Source organism: Bos taurus, chromosome 12 (genome assembly GCF_002263795.3).
Source record: "Bos taurus isolate L1 Dominette 01449 registration number 42190680 breed Hereford chromosome 12, ARS-UCD2.0, whole genome shotgun sequence".
In the NCBI taxonomy this organism is placed as follows: Eukaryota; Metazoa; Chordata; class Mammalia; order Artiodactyla; family Bovidae; genus Bos; species Bos taurus.
Genome location: NC_037339.1, coordinates 86,528,982 through 86,545,324, shown reverse-complemented (window position 1 = coordinate 86,545,324; position 16,343 = coordinate 86,528,982). Strand labels below are relative to the sequence as shown.

Sequence of the window (16,343 nt, the reverse complement as noted above, 5' to 3'; positions counted from 1 at the left end):
ACGCGCGCGGAAGGCGGGGCCGGGGGCGCGGGGTCGCGTCCGGACCGCGGCCCGGAAGTGACGCGCGGCGGCGGCGGCGGCGGCGGCGGGCGCGACCATGGCGCACATCACCATCAACCAGTACCTGCAGCAGGTAAGGTTCCCGGTCTGCGGACTGCCTGCCGCCTGCCCGCCCGCTGCCTTTTCTTGTGCCCTGCAGTGGGAGCTTGGGGGGTCTTTTCGCCGGCTGCGCCCGCGCCGTTGGCCACCGGGCGGCAGGCAGACCCGATGTGTGTCCCGGGGGCCGGCCGCGCCCTCGGTGTAGGGGCGGTGGGAGCTGGGGACGGAGACAGCTGGGGTCCGCCTGCAAGCGGACTTGCGTCCTTCGGTAATTGTGTCCCTCAGGGCTGTGTCCACACAGCCTGTAAACGCAGGAGCACAGCGCGAACACAGGCATCGACAGATTCAAAGCATACAGTCTTTGCTGGAAGCAGGGCTTCCCTGATAGCTCAGACAGTAAAGAATCCGCCTGCGATGCAGGAAACCCAGGTTCGATCCCTGTGTGGGGAAGATCCCCTGGAGGAGGGCATGGCAACCCACTCCAGTATTCTGGCCTAGAGAATCCCGTGGACAGAGGAGCCTGGTGGGCTACTGTCCATAGGGTCCCAAAGACTCAGACACGACTGAGCAACTAAGCACAGCATAGCATAAACACTGTAACGGCTTCCCTGGTGGCTCAGACAGTAAAGAATCCACCTGCAATGCAGGAGACCCAGGTTTGATCCCTGGTTCAGGGAGATCCGCTGGAGAAGGGAATGGCAGCCCACTCCAGTATTCTTGCTTGGAGAATCATGGTCAGAGGGATCTGGCAGGCTACAGCCCATGGGGTCGCCAAAACTAGGACACGACTGAACGACTAACACAGCCTTTCCTCTGAGCTATGCTAATTCGCAGGGCTAGAAACCTGGTAATAGGATTAAGGAAAGGCGCGGGGCGGGGCGGGGGGGGGGGAGGGGGGGCGGGGCGCGCGGTGCCTGGACTTTAAAAAATATCCGAAGACTGCCAGGACTTAGGAAAGGTATGTGTTTGGGGCACCGGAAGGAATCAAGACTGATTCCCAGGTTTCTAGCTTGACAGTAGATGAGCAGAACCGATTTGGAAGTAAAAATAAATTATTCTGGACATGTTGTGTTGGAGGTGTTTGCTGACAACCAGGCAAAGATACCTAGTTGGCAGTTGAATATAGTATAACAAGATTGGAACCGTTAACTTAAGGGTTAATGGTTCATTGAGAAAACTGATTAAAACAAGAATCATGAAAATACAAATACATGCTTTTGTTTTTGTTTTAACTTAAAGCTTGCAAATATAATACATTCGTTTGCAGTCTTCTGGTTGATGCCTAAGACTTTTTCTTTAAGGATATGTCTACTTTGGCCTTATCTTTGCAGAGTTAACATTTTTCAATATCAGTTTTTATATAAAGTTGAATAAGAACACAGACATTGGAAAACCAATGTGGATATAGAATCTCTCTAGAAGTTTATGCTTTTTTATATCTTATCTCTTGTATATAAACATTTATTTTCTGTACATTTTTATATTTCTCACAATTTTCTTGCCCACACCTAACTGCAGAGTTGGGGGAGGTAGCTTGCCACCATCACTATTTTCCTAGGAGGTCGATCCATTACAAGTCCCACTTCACAGAGCAGCTTAAGTGACTCTCTAGGGTCACTGGGCAAGTAGGTGATACAGTCAGACCAGGAATCCTGGCCCCAGAGTCCATGCTCTGACACCAGGCTCACTGTCTCTGTTAGCCCAGGTTTCACCCATTTCTTGTCTCAGTCAGAACCTGCCTATTCCTTTGCTTCCAAAGTTTATTGTATCTTGAATTTCAGTGACCCTGACAGCTTGGACTTAATTCACACCTTTGCAGCCTCCTTGGCCGGGGCCACCTGTGGACAAGTTGTACATCTTGCGTTTCCCGTGGTCTCTGATAACTTCCATTGGCTTTTGGGTCTGGGGTTTGATTTCACCTTCATAAGCTCATAAGATCTGTTCGTTTCTTGGATGCTGTCAGAACACATGCAGTTCCTTTCCGTTTTGGACATATGTGATCTTCAAGCTTTTCTTTTTTGTAAGCTGTATAAGTGGATCTTCAAATGTTTATTAGTATGACTGAGTAAACTGGACTAATTAACCCTCTTTAGTAAGCAAATAATAAACCACTGGCTGATTCCGCTTTTTCACTGTTTTTAACTGTAAGTCACCTGTTTGCCTCCAGAAGATCTCATTTTGAGATGCAGTGCTTGTCTGCTCGCTGTGGCGGGTGCTGGTTATGCCTCCAGCCCTCTCACAGCAGGGGCAGTGCTGCAGCGTGTTGCCTTGGTTCTTCTGGGTTAAGCGTTTCACTTTCCACGTAACAGCTCTTTTCTCTCCAAATGCTTCAGGTCTGTGAAGCCATTGACACCAGAGATGGGGCGTCCCTTGCAGAGCTGGTGTCTTTCAAGCATCCTCATGTTGCGAACCCACGGCTTCAGGTAGGTGGGGGGCCACGCACGCACGTGTCTGGAGGGTCCCTGGGCCACCACCTTCCTAAGCTTAGGGTGTGAATGGGAAGGGTACTGGTGCTGCTCTTATTTGAAAATCGCTGGGTTCCTTCACAGTTTACCTAATTTCAGTTCATTGATTGAACATTAATGGAGCACTGTGCCTCAGAGCCCGTGTTGAGGTTTGTGCTTCTTCCTGCCTGTAATTGCCGCAGGACTCTCCCGGGCTCAGAGAAGCGCAGCAGGGTCACGGGGTGATCAGCGGACAGGCCGTGGGCTCAGGCTCAGGCAGGCCTGTCTGTCCCTGAAGCCCACAGCTGTGCGGTGGTGCTACCAGGGAGGTTTTACACCTCCTGTGGCTATGGAGGCAGACCTGGGCCCACAGAGCCTGCAGCATTTCCTGGCTGGCTGTTTATGTGAATGTCTGCCAGCCTCTGCTCTCAAATGTAAGCATCCTTGATTCGGATGATAGATGGTATCCGAGTAGAAGCTTCTGTGGAAAGCACTGTTGAAACCTTGTTGAAGTAATGCCCACTTCCTCGTCGATTGCCATTACGCATCGGAGTGTGTTCTATCCAGGAGCTAAACTTTTCTTTTGAAAGAAAGTGTGTGGAGTCTTGGTGGGTCTCAGGTTCAGCTTGCTGGCAGGTAGCCCCTGGAACACATCTGCTGGCCCATATGTGACCTGAGGCTGATCCCTTCATTACAAAACTCCGCCTAACCTCCCATCAGCAGCTCCCCTTACTGGCAGCCTTTGTCCACCCAGTCGTTTCGTCAGAGATTGTGGAGCGGTGACCTTTCCTGTGATGTCATCACCCCTCTCAGATTTGTTGACATAGATATGCAAGTATAGTTACGGTGCCGGAGTAGCGTCCCCGAGTCCCTTTCTTGTTGTGTAAGCCGTCCTGTTACACATTATCGAAAATCTGGCCACTGAGAGGAGAGGGCAGGTGACAGGTGAGTGTCTGCCATCTCCCAGGACTCCTGAGTGGGCAGTCTGTCAGCAGGAGGTGAGGACCCCCCCATCTCCCCTCTCCCCAGGCATCGTCTCCATCTCCTTCGACCTCACATGACCTACTTACCTTTGTTAGGCACGCAGTATCTGCTTAATAAATACACAGAGCCATCTGTGAGCATGCCTGGAGTGCTTCCTGACCTATGGTAGACAAAGCAGACCATGTGCATCTCCTGCATGCAGGTCGGGCTTGATAGGCGTGTGGAGGTAATGAACGGCTTTTTGAATTGCTAACGTGTGAAGAGCTTCTACAACTATAAGGTGTAAATCCTCTTGAAACAAAGGTTTGTCTGAATCTCTTCCTTCGCATTGCATTCTTTCTGTCCCAGTTAAGTTTCTTTTTACCGTTCTTCTTACTGGCATGCAGATGGCCTCTCCAGAAGAGAAGTGTCAACAAGTCTTAGAGCCCCCTTATGACGAAATGTTTGCAGCTCACTTAAGGTAAGCCGTGGGTGAGGTAGGAAACAAGCCAGTCTGGAGGTTGCTGGCTTGATTAGGGGGGTTTTACACCATCTTGAAGCATTGAAAAATTTCCTTTGAAAAAGTAGAAAAGTATGTTTGTAATTGCACTTTGGTAAAACCTGTGAAAATCTTGTGAAGCTTAAAAGACTTTAAAATTTAATAAACTTTTCCATCTCAGGGACCATGTGTGTTTTAAAAGTTAGTGAAATGGTGATCGTGTGTCTGTGTGTCTTCTCTGTGATGCTCGAAGAAGCATTTGATGCTCATTCCACTGGCTGGGTGGTGGGCATTTATTCAGAACGGTGTACAGCCCACCATTGACTTGGCGTTTTTCACGGAAATGCCCAGTTTTTAACCTCTTTGCCTTGAACTGGAAAAGAAACTGGATCAGAGCGGAGCAAATGAAATTTTGCTTTTTATTTACACGTCATGTCTGCTATTTTCACTTCTGAAGCCTCGATTCAGGCCAAGCCGTGGGTCCTAAACCATGTAGTCTGGACTGCCCTCCTGCCAACATGGCCCGCCAGTGTCTCCGGCAGAGGACTGCAGGGGCGGAGCAGGCCTGGCCCCCTGAGACCTCTGGACGAGTTGGAGTACCACTGTGTTCCTGAAGCGTCTTCCTAGATCCATGCCGTGTGCGCTGAGGCTCGGGCTTGGGGAGGGACTGACTGATGCTGATGCTGCCAGCGGGCGTCTGGGTGCAACAGCCTCGCCCCCTGACGCCCGGGAAGGGCCACTGGCACGTTAACAGCGGAACCTCTGCAGCCCAGCTTCTCCTTCTGGGACTTGAGAGGTTTCCTTTTTCAGCCAGTGGCCTCCTGTGAGCCTCTGTGATCTGCTAGCAGGAGCTCCGGCTTCACTCTGGGCCCGTAGAGGGCAGGGCATCTGTGGCGGCCATGAGCGGTGTGGCCGCGTGGCTTGCACCCGGTTCTTGGCACTCTGCCGCTCGTCCTCAGTCCCCGCTGCCCCCTCTGCAGGTGCACGTATGCGGTGGGGAACCACGACTTCATCGAGGCGTACAAGTGCCAGACCGTCATCGTCCAATATCTTTTGTCGTGTGCGTTACTGTTCGGTGTGGGACAGATGCAGCGGTTACGTGGGGGCTGAGATCTCGAAACATCAGACCAGTTTGAGTCATACCTTTTAGTATATGTGCTGCCGAAGCGAGCACTGAGTCATACCTTTAATCAGGGAGAATTAAAACCTTTTGGAAGAGAAACTCATTTAGCTGCTCCACTCAGGTACTTAAATTTAGTGTGAGCTTCCACACTGGTGTCCGGCCACTTGCATAGTAGGGAAGAACCTTGGTTATGGTTAAGAGTTTTATCTAATTCTATTGTGAGGAATAGTATTTTGTTGCCTTTAAAGCAATTGCATGTAGTTAAGGGATGGGTTAGTCCCCTTGTGGAAATGGAAGAACTCCCAGATCCAGGCGGGCCCAGGGAGGAGTGGACCCTGCCGAGGCCTTGGTCAGGCGGCTCTGGCCCTCATCACTGCAGGGATGTCTCCTGGCTGAGGCTGTGGCCAGTGGGTCACATCTGGTCATGTTATGTGCCTCTCCAGACTTTAGTTGGTTTTTTTGGCCTCACTGCATGGTTTGTGGGAGCCTAGTTTCCTGACCAGGGATGGAACCCAGGTCCCGGCAGTGAAGGTACCAAGCCCCAACCGCTGGGCCAACGGGGAATCCCTCCAGCCGCTTGCTCTTCAGTCGTCTTGTCTGGTATGCACAGAACAGAATTGGTTACTGACCAACTGAGTCTCGTTTGAATTAAAGAATTTTGTAATCAACGAAATAGGCTTTATACTAGAGATCCTAACCACGTTATATGTAACTTAGGATGATCGGGACTCAGAGAAACCAAATAAAATGTGTGAAACTGCCAGTTTAAAAAATCTTCAGACAACAGTGTTTTGTCTTCCTTTGGGGAAAAGCTGTGTAAAGTCAGTGTATTTACTTACCGTGAATGACACTCAGGTGTCTATAACGTGGGCGCGTGTGTTTCTCCCCTTCGAGAACCTGCTGCTGTGGCACATAACCTCCTGAGGGGCGCGGGAGCCCTCATGGTGCAGAACGTGGGCTCGCCATCCTTTCACTTGTAGCACCACCTGAGCTTTTTATGTAGGCCCTTCCTTAACATAGCACGTCATTCCTGCGAGCATTTCAGGCCCACAAAGAAGAAAACTGGTAAGTACGAATAGATAGAGCTGGAAATGAGCTAATGGCTTTCTTCTTTATCAAAAGCAGAAGTTCTTAAAAGATTTACTGTAAATAAATATGTATTGTGTTTTCTGTGTTGGTATTTGATATTGTGTGTTGACATAGGATGATACCAACACAGATACTGGAATTTTAATAGTCAGTGTAAACTTAAATGGCAGGTCAGCCAGATTATTTCCAATGTTTTCCTGTAAATATGAAGTATTATTTCAGCCATTCCATGCCCCCAGATATGTATTAAATACAACTTTTTTTCCTTTGTCAATTTTGATCTTACTTGGGCTTCCCTGGTGGCTCAGCTGGTAAAGAATCGACCTGCAATGTGGGAAACCTGGGTTTGAACCCTCAGTTGGGAAGATCCCTTGAAGGAGGGAACGGCTACCCACTCCAGTCTTCTGGCCTGGAGAAGTCCTTGGGGTTGCAAAAGGTCGGACACGACTGAGCAACCTTCACTTTCACTTTTCGGTTTTAAACTTGGATAAAAGATGTAGATCAACTACAGTCCATTTGGGATGACAGATATAGAATATTTGGGTTATCTTAAACTGTCTTATGATTTATTAAAAGTCTTGGTAAATACTGAAATTTTGTTTATACTAAAGTAACTGAAGGCTTACAGATACCTTTTACAAAAAGTTTTGACTGAAGATCTGTCTTACACATGAAGCTGACACTGCCAGCTAGATTCTAGAAGTCTTTTGACGACATCTGTCTGCTCCACGCCTTGGGCTCTGTTAGGAGATCATTCTGAACCACGGGTCTTGTTTTCATGGAGCCGTTTAGGTGGTGGTGGGGGGAAGGAGAATTCCTGGCCCAGCGTGGGGTGGGGGGCAGTCAGGGCTGAGCCCCTGGCCTCTGGGGAGGCTGGGTCAGCGGGTGCGGAGCTCTTGCAGCCAGATGCACAGACCAGGAGGGGCCGTGGCTCCTGGAAGGAAGGGGAGGGGAGGACCACGGCGCCGTGGGGGTGGGGACCTCTGTCGCGGGTGGGGGCCCTGGGAGTCCCCAGCTCTGGTGAGGGAGCCTCTGCCCTCAGAGCCTCACACACCTGTTTTTGCCCCACAGGGCTCTGCCCGTCATGTACGCGGTGGCGCTGGACCTTCGCATATTTGCCAATAATGTAAGTGCAGTTTCTGTCACTGTTGCTTTAAACCCAGACTCACTGTACCTGTTGCGTAATTTTACGTCACTCTTCCCACAAGTTTTGAGGGATGCGTGGGGTCGAGATACGCCTGGTGCAGAGCAGCAAAAGTGGGGCGGCTCGGCTCGCTGCTGAGGACCTGTCCTCGTCTACTGTGAGGACGTGCCCGGTGCCGCCTTGGCGGACTCGGGGGAGCCAAGGGCCTCTGCTGCGAGGAGGCAAAGGCCTGGACTTGACGCGTCCATTTCCTGGCAGCATCAGCCGCTCAGGGAGCAGCAGTTCTTAACTCTTTGGTCCTCACATCCCTTTACCGTTTCAAAGGCTGTTGCTGACTTCCGGTTCTGGACACGTGGGTGTAGGCACGTGTTTCCTCTCCCCGCTGCTGGGAACTTGAGGCCGGTGAGGCTCTGAGAGGTTAGAGGGGCAGAGCAGCGAGCTCCCTGCATGTCCTTCTTGTCTTCTGGGCGTCCTGGGTCCAGGAACAGCGGGCCGGGTCCCAGATGGGATTCCACGCCAGCCATCTTGTGGTAAAACCCCTGGAGCAAGTGCAAGTGCTGAAACAGACGTCTCCGCAGAGAAATGGAAGATGTAAAACGGCCCCGAATGGAAGCCGTGGAACTGAAGGGAGGTACACAGAAACCGTCAAGGGTGCCCAGAGTTGCTGCTTGTGTAGTTTACATCAGTCTCTAGTGTACTCACACCCCTCAAGTGATGAACCTTTTACACGTAACATCACTGACTTCCTAAATAGAAACGAGCCACTCGGATTCTCGCATCTGCTTCTGCGGTCCCTGTGCCGGGCATCGTTGTGGTTGAGTGTGTGAAGCCAGACTGCTCCACACAGACGTGGGTGGAAGCGAGAGGCCTGTTCTGATAGCCTTTCCAGGTGATGGCTGACGTCTTTGGCTGAGCGGCACCTGTTCAGGTGCCAGGAGTGGTTTTTACTGCTGGTCATGGTGTGGCCTCTGAGGCCGGCAGTGTGACCTCCAACCCCAGTGGTGCAGATGGATCTTCCAGCCCTGCCCGATTTTGTGATGTCCAAGGCTGATCGTCTGGAAACATTTCAGTCACTGAGCTGCTCAGACATTCCAAATGTTGACGTATTTCATTATGTAAAAAACAGAAGCCAGGAAAACTCTACACTTGTCAGTCTCTCCCGTGACCTCCTCAGAGACGTTTTGAAGTAATGAAAAGCTGCCAGGCTCTTGGTGGTCAGTACGAGTGTTCCAAAATTCTAAGTTGTTCTTGAAAGTGCAGATGTTGTCATTGGCAAGTACTGTCAGTGTTTCCTGGGGGACAGGCCTGTTTCCTTCACCTTCCAGAGACTCATGCTGGCTGGGGGCCCACGCTGGCCGGCCAGGCTCTGTGGCTGTCAGTTCTGGGGGCCCACGCTGGCCGGCCAGGCTCTACGGCTGTCTGTTCCCCATCCAGCTCGCAGGCCAAACAGTGGCCCTGGCGCTTTACCTTAAAAAGCAGACTTGCTGTGTGCATGCTTCCTGCTTCATCACGAGGAGCACTAACACCACGTGAGTATTCAGGGACCAAGACTCTCTGACACGTTCACTGCATCGTCACGGACTCTGAAGAGACGCTTGCTGTGCTGGTCGGTGGAGGGGGACGCAGGCCTGCGTGCTGCGGACGCAGCGGGCAAGCTGCAGTGGGGCCGCGTGAGGGCGCCCACAAGGCCTCCTGCTGCCTTCTCTGTGCCGCCCCCTCCGTGTCGTCTGTCGTCAGGGCGTTTGTAACAAGTAAGAAAAGGCTTCTTAGCAGCACGTGGCTTGGGCAACACAGGCTTAAAAGCTCGGTGACCAGCGCACTGGTTTGACTGGTTGAAGAGCGGTTTGGCCTGTAGGAAGTTGGAACGAGCAGTAGACACCACGGTTTTGAGAAGCTGCAGCACAGCCTGGGGGTCTCTTCAGAGCCTGGGGGCTGCCCCTAGGTTGTCCGTTTTCACTTCTGGCTGTGTGGTGATTTTCTTTCTAATTAAGAATCAAGAGGAGATGAAAAGTGAAGGCTTTTGCTTCCTGTCAGGCAGACCAGCAGCTGGTGAAGAAGGGGAAGAGCAAGGTGGGGGACATGCTGGAGAAGGCGGCCGAGCTGCTGATGGGCTGCTTCCGCGTCTGCGCCAGCGACACGTGAGTCTGGGGCGGGCGGCCGCGGCTGTAACCCCATGGCCACGGACGTTTCTGCTTTGAATAATCCGTTGCTTGGTAAGGGATAAGAGAAAAGAATCGTCTCTCATGCTCAGCACACATCGGGCACCGCACCTCTGGGCCCACACAGCCGGCGCGCTGGGTCTCACACTTTCTGAAATTCGTGTGTTGTGTCTCAGTGGTTCATGATGTTGTAATGACAAGAGAAAGTACTTTCACCACGTGTCACAAATGCTTGATAACCGTCCGCTCTTACACAGCATCGCTGCAGACCGAGCAGTTTTCCTCTGCCGCCCGCCAGATGCTCAGCCAGTGTCAGAACTCCTGGGCATCTCTCCAGGTTTACCTGTCGGAGGACACGCCTTCTTTTGTAGTGTTAGGTTCTTTCATGAATTTGACTTGAACTGTGGGGTTTTATCTCAGGATGCGAATTCATTTTGGAAGTTTGCTTTGTGATTTGCACATAAACTTTTTGTTTCCTGTGTAACCTTTAAAACATTACTTTCCCTGCAGTCGTGCTGGCATAGAGGACTCCAAGAAGTGGGGAATGCTGTTTCTGGTGAATCAGTTATTCAAGATTTATTTTAAGGTAGAGTCTGCCTGAATTCTGCCTGTCTTCCCAGAGAGCGTTTCTGTCCCTTGTCAGCCGGCCTGCCAGGCCTGGCTTGAGAGTCAGTCCCCACTGGCCACGCACAGTCCTGGGGCTGGTGTTGGTTGAGGGCCTCTGGGTGCAGGGACTGTTGTCAGTGCTCTGCATGCGTCATCTCTGTTCACCTCCACCCTCTGAGGCTCCAGGGAGCCAAGTGCTGGCACCTCACGCAGGTCCGGGTGTGACGATGGTGTGGTCAGGTGGGGAGCGTGTCCGGTCAGCCCCCTGCAGGTGGGCGTCCCCTGTGGCCTGGCCTGGACGGAGCAGCGGTGTGCTGTGTCCTTAGTGAGCCCTCAGCTCTGATCATGTGAACCCACCTCAGGAGGCGTGTCCTTAGCGACCAGGGGTGGATGGCTGTCCTGCCTGTTGACCTGGAAGACCGTCTGGAGTAGATTCTTGCTTGTTCTAGATCAACAAGCTCCATCTGTGTAAACCGCTCATCAGAGCCATCGACAGCTCGAACCTGAAGGACGACTACAGCACGGCCCAGAGGGTGACCTACAGGTACTACGTGGGGCGCAAGGCCATGTTCGACAGCGACTTCAAGCAAGGTGCGTGACTGCCGCCAGCAGCTGGGGGCCCAGAGCACCTGCCCGCCTTCTGGTGCGGAGGCGGACGTGGTGTCCACGGCGTCCAAGCAGCGTTGCTCCGACACCAAGTCGGTTCATAAAGGAAAATCCCGTTTGTGTTTCTTGCTTGGCACCAGGTCCGAGCCCGTCACCGCTGTGTCCTTTCCTGGGGGAGGGACCCACGCACGTCTGTCCCACGTGTGGGCTGTGCTCCGTGCTTCCCTGCGGCCTCGGCGGGTCCTGGCGGCACAGCACGTGGGGGCTGGGCGGCTCGCGGCTCGGCTCCAGCCTCGGGGGACGTGCCCTTGTGCTGGTGTCAGCCTCGGCGCCTGTGGCTGGGGGCAGCGGGTCAGTGCCACATCCGAGCTGCCCCTTCACGAAACCACGTTATGTGGTTTGTGTCCTTCTCTTTCTCAAGATCAGGAGGCTGTTTATTTTATTTTTCTGAAAGTTTGGAGTGGCCAATATGTGGTGGTCCTTTATGATTCTTCTCTTATTCTCAGATCAGACTTTTAAAACTCACTTCCTTGACAGTTATTCACACGCGAAGCCACGTGACTTCAGGCACCATATGAGACGTAAGAGCCTTTTCACTCCACGTGTCAATAGCCACAGAGGCTCTGATGACAGAAAGAACAGCTCTTTCATAATGAGAGCTCTGTTTTCTTATTCCGTGGGGTTGTGCAGACCAACTTTTCATTTCCTTTCACAGAGTTTTCAATACATCAGTTCAGTTCAGTCGCCCAGTCGTGTCCAACTTTGCGACCCCATGAAGTGCAGCATGCCAGGCTTTCCTGTCCATCACCAAGTCCCAGAGCTTGCCTTCAATATGTATAACTTTTGAAAGAGGACTTTCCTTGATCGGTCCCCTACCTTTTTCTCTCCCCTAAAATATGAAGCGTTGGAATAGCTGAACAGCGAGAGAGTTAATCCACAGTTGACTCGTGGTCGGTCCTGTGTCCTTGGTTACTCTGCATTCGTGATCAGCAGTCACAGACGGAGCGATATCGTGGTGTTTCCCATTGAGAGCACCCATGTGCGGGGCACCCGTGCAGAGCAGACCTGCCCCGTTCAGGTTGGCTGTACACTCGGTTAAGTCTCAGAAGGCATTGGTTTGCTTCTCCTCTGAATCTTCGCTGAGTGCTCTCTCGGATGTTTTTGAATAGCCGACCCTGTGGAAAATGATCTGTTAATGTTGATGGGAGACACTGTTGCCCCTGAAACCTTTGGGCCCTTGTGTAAGGGTGGGTGTGGCGCCAGGCACAGGGTGGGGACGGCTGACCATGTCTGTGGCTGACTCTGCAGCTGAGGAGTACCTGTCCTTTGCTTTTGAGCACTGCCATCGTTCCAGCCAGAAGAACAAAAGAATGGTCCTCATTTACCTGCTTCCTGTGAAGATGCTCCTGGTAAGTGGTCTGTCCAGCTCTCTGGGGGCCTGTCCCCTACAAGGAGTGCGTAGTCATTTCACAGCGTAGCCCATGTGTGGTGGGTCTCGCACAGAGCCACATGTGAGAGCACCCCCAGAATAGAGGAGGAACAAGCCTCAGGTGTGACCCGAACCACTGTCTCCGTGACTGACATTTCCAGATCCTTCTAGAAAGACTTGACTGGTTTTGTTTCCTTTTTCCTACGATTACCTCACTCAAAGGTTTAACATACGTGAGACAGGTAAAATACGCATGTTATGTCTGTTACTCCTGAAAATCTAGAATAATAGAGCTGGATTAACCAAGAGAGAGAAGATCATTCCAGCCTGTCTGGGTGTCTCACTTGCTCACTGAAAGTTGTTTTTGGTACTTGTATAAAAAAAAAAAAAAGGCACGTAACTTGCAAGTTAATTGACTAAAACATTCTAACAGTGATAGAGCTTCCTTTCCTCCCGTTGAAGTTTCTTAAAAACTATCAAAGCAGCAGGCACAGCTGAAGCTCGCCCAGCTCTGGACAGCGTGTGGTGGGGAGGAGAGAGTGCACAGCCCTCCCCAGGGCTCACCGACTTTGTGGAACAGCCAGTCTCGGGTTTTCGGCTCGTTGTTCTGGAAGCTGGGTCTGAATCCCTAAGTCCTAGCCTGGTGTTCCCGCAGGGGCCACCTGCTCTGTGATTGTGAACAAGAAGGTCGAGGTCAGGGTCACAGGTCGAGGTCAGGGTCACAGGTCACTGTTGGCAGAGCTGCGTTGGTCCAGGTGTTCTGATGTCTGGACCGGCGTTTGTTTGTTTCCAGTTGACTAGGAAGCATTTTTTGTTCAGTTACTTTGGAAGAAAGTCTGAGAAACACAGGTTAAAAGTTTTTAAAACTTGGTAAGGGTTTTTATCAAAGACAGTTCTGTTAAAAATGAGAAGGTTCTTATTCTGGAAAATTACTCTGTCTCAGGGCCACATGCCAACCATTGAGCTTCTGAGGAAGTACCATCTCATGCAGTTTGCGGAGGTGACCCGAGCTGTGAGGTAGTTTCTTCTCTTTCCCTGGGGACCGCTTAGAATATAAAGTCTGTGCAGAGGCCCGCGTGTTGCGAGGGAACTAATGGGGTCCTGTCTCCTGTCCTGGGCGGTGCCCTGCCTGCATCTGCACGTCTCTGTGGCCCAGCGAAGGGAACCTCCTCCTTCTGAACGAGGCCCTGGCCGCGCATGAGACCTTCTTCATCCGCTGCGGCATCTTCCTCATCCTCGAGAAGCTGAAGATCATCACCTACAGGAATCTCTTTAAGAAAGTGTGAGCACAGCCTTCCTTCCTGATTCCGTGGGATGAAGTTGATCTGCAGCCCTGGGCCTTGGTGCTGGTGCTGTCCAGGGGGAGGGCACAGGGTCCAGATGAGGGAGGGGTGGCCCAGGGCCCAGGCGAGGGCGCACCCAGGTGAAGGAGCGCACAGTTCCTGGTGAGGGAGCGCGCAGGTGAGGCTGAGGGAGTCGGGGCAGAAGCTCGGGCTGTGTGAAGAGAGGACTCTGGCAGGAGTTCTGACACCAGCCCTGAGCACGCACCTACACGATGGTCAGAGCGTGGCACTGCTGCCTGTCTCCGTTACTCCTGGCCCGCTGACCCTCCCGCCTCTCCTGTGCGTTCCGTTACTCCCGGCCCGCTGACCCTCCCGCCTCTCCTGTGCGTTCCGTTACTCCCGGCCCGCTGACCCTCCCGCCTCTCCTGTGCGTTCCGTTACTCCCAGCCCGCTGACCCTCCCGCCTCTCCTGTGCGTTCCGTTACTCCTGACCTGCTGACCCTCCCACCTCTCCTGTGCGTCAGGGAGTTGTTCGTCTCTTTGTGGAACTCGGAAGCGGGCTCTTGTCCGAGGCCTGGTCGCAGCAGGATCTCGGTCAGACTTCTGGTCCAGGTTAGCGAGGCCCGCAGGTCATCAGACCCCTGACAGTCCCCTGTCAGGCGCATCCCCACTTGAGCGGTGTTGAAATGTGAGAATGGAAGCGTCTGAGATTCAAGGAAATACTCAGTCAAGTGTGCTTGTATTGGTGGCTCTTTAAGTGGGAAAGTCAGTTACACCCGGAAGCTTTGTTTTCTGAGGCTCCTGGCGGGCAGGAGGTGCTGTGTTCCTGAGCAGAAGTTCTCCTGCCCACTTGCTCCTTGTGTCCCGCCAGCAACAGCCTGAGCTCTGCCTCTTCCAGATACTTGCTGCTCAAGACCCACCAGCTGTCCCTGGACGCATTCCTGGTGGCCTTGAAGTTCATGCAGGTGGAGGACGTGGACATCGCTGAGGTCCAGTGCATCCTGGCCAACCTCATCTACATGGTGTGTGGGCTCCGTCCAGGCTGGGGGATCTGGTACCCGCCGTGTCCCCAGAGGCCATGGTGGGGCTGGTGTGTGTGTGTGTGTGTGTGTGTGTATACACACTCGTTGTCCTCTCAGCAAGCTGACCGCACCATAGCTGGGGCGGTGGGGGTGGGGGGTGCTGTGCCCCGGCTCCAGTTCATTCACCCTGACAGCCTTGACCTTCAGAGTCATAAGCCCCCGTCTCTCCCGTCCCCCAGGGTCACATCAAAGGCTATATCTCACACCAGCACCAGAAGCTGGTTGTCAGCAAGCAGAACCCTTTCCCCCCGCTGTCCACGGTGTGCTGACGGCCCGGCCCGAGGACAGGGCAGGCTGATCCTGGTCCTCCTCCTGCCCGGAGCGCGTGCTCTGCAGCGGAGCCTCTTGGGTCTTGTCCCGGGAATGATGTTGCTGGCATCTCGGCTGATGAGCGTCCCGTCACCAAGGCCTGGGACTCGCCCTCAGTGCTGCTGCCTCAGCTGGCCGGGCTGCTGGTGACACCCCCCGAAGGCCACTCCATCTCCCAGGCAGCTGCTGTTTACTTCTCAAGAGGACTGTTTGTGAAGGCGTCTTTGTAATTGTTTCTATTAAAAGTGTTTATACAGATGGCGTATTCTTTATTGTATTATCCAGGATACATTTAATTTTATGTTAAATTTGAAACTTTGTGTGATCAAAATGTTTGGTTAATTTAATATTTCTTTTTACAAGCTGAATTTGATTTAAATTTTCCAGGTACTATAGCTATTTTTTTTTTCAGATTACACACGTTTCCTCTGTTTATGCAAAACTTACTAAAGAAGAAAACTTCATGGACTAGAATGGCTCATCTTTGCAAAGGTGCCGAGTATGGAGGGGGCTGTGGCCTTTGTGTGGAGAGGGGCCACCGTGGGACACAGACCCCCGTCCCTGAGGCCTGCCCGAGGCCTGCTGTCTGTGCCCCCGCGTCTGCCCCTCCAGAAGCCAGACCGCGCATCCCGGTTTGCTCTGAAGTCTGCAGCGTGTCCTCGGCTTCTCCATGCAGCCCGTCTGGCCCATCTGGAGGGCTCTTCGGTGCTGTGTGACCCACCCTGAAGGCGTGTCAGCTCTGGGCTCTCACCTGGTGTTTGGTGGCCTCTCCAGGCTGATGGAGCCAGGTTCCAAGAGTGAGGACCCCAAAGAACCAAGTGGAGCTGGATCCACTCTGAGCCGGTCTCCTGAGTCACAGTGTCACCTCCGCCCTGGGCATGTCCAGACTCGGGTGTGGGGATGGGGCGGGCTGGGGACGGCCTGCCGCCGGTGTCTGGCCACCAGCCTCCCCGGTCCCACCAGTCCCCTGAGCAGGAGAGCGTGGCCTGGGGGAGGCGCAGACGCTGGGCTGGGACAGTAGCTCCGTGTTTTCTGATGTGCTGTCCTCACAGCATCCCTGCTCCTCAGAGTCGGGAGCAGCCTCCAGCATGGATGAGCCGCGTCCTACCTGGAGGGGGACCCTGGACTTCAGTGAATGTGCCTGGATCTCGTAGTGTGGAAAGCTGGGTGTTCTCCACACTCGCAGGTACTTTCTTGACCAGTAAGTAGTGACACTGAGAACCAAGGAGTTCCAACAAACGATAACATGAGGTCAGCGTCGTACTTGGCAAAACGATGAAAGAAACAACCTCAGGCATGTGTGTGCTGCGTTCCCACCGGTCTGGAAGCCCGTGCAGAGTGTCGGCCTGGCCTTGAGAACACTGATGCCAAAGAAGCAGACAGTCTCTGCCGTCTAATCACATTCCCTTTTCTCGAGTTTTATTGTTTTGATTTGCTTGCCTCACCTGACTTGTAACCATTTTATTAGGTTAACACGTGGTGGATGAGCAGCTTCCACTCTGTGTCTC

General features: G+C 52.8%; 1 protein-coding gene across 3 annotated transcripts; it reads left to right on the top strand.

Moving 5' to 3' along the window:
- The first annotated feature begins 76 nt into the window (after positions 1 to 76).
- Positions 77 to 15,093, top strand: PCID2 (PCI domain containing 2). Of its 3 annotated transcripts, none has more exons than XM_005213992.5 (14): positions 77 to 133; positions 2,433 to 2,522; positions 3,914 to 3,987; positions 4,986 to 5,051; positions 6,152 to 6,193; positions 7,289 to 7,343; positions 9,396 to 9,499; positions 10,031 to 10,106; positions 10,576 to 10,717; positions 12,041 to 12,141; positions 13,105 to 13,178; positions 13,318 to 13,443; positions 14,343 to 14,466; positions 14,706 to 15,093. In XM_005213992.5, exons 1-14 carry the CDS (start codon positions 98 to 100, stop codon positions 14,793 to 14,795), a joined length of 1,200 nt encoding a protein of 399 aa, XP_005214049.1. In that variant the 5' UTR covers positions 77 to 97; the 3' UTR covers positions 14,796 to 15,093.
- The last annotated feature ends 1,250 nt before the right edge of the window (positions 15,094 to 16,343 follow it).

Bases quoted from the DNA above. Each gene is read 5' to 3' on its own strand.
- PCID2 (XM_005213992.5), top strand. From the start codon at position 98: ATGGCGCACATCACCATCAACCAGTACCTGCAGCAG. The intron at 9,500-10,030 runs GTGAGTCTGGGG...CTTTCCCTGCAG, and splicing joins CGCGTCTGCGCCAGCGACAC to TCGTGCTGGCATAGAGGACT. The intron at 12,142-13,104 runs GTAAGTGGTCTG...ACTCTGTCTCAG, and splicing joins TTCCTGTGAAGATGCTCCTG to GGCCACATGCCAACCATTGA.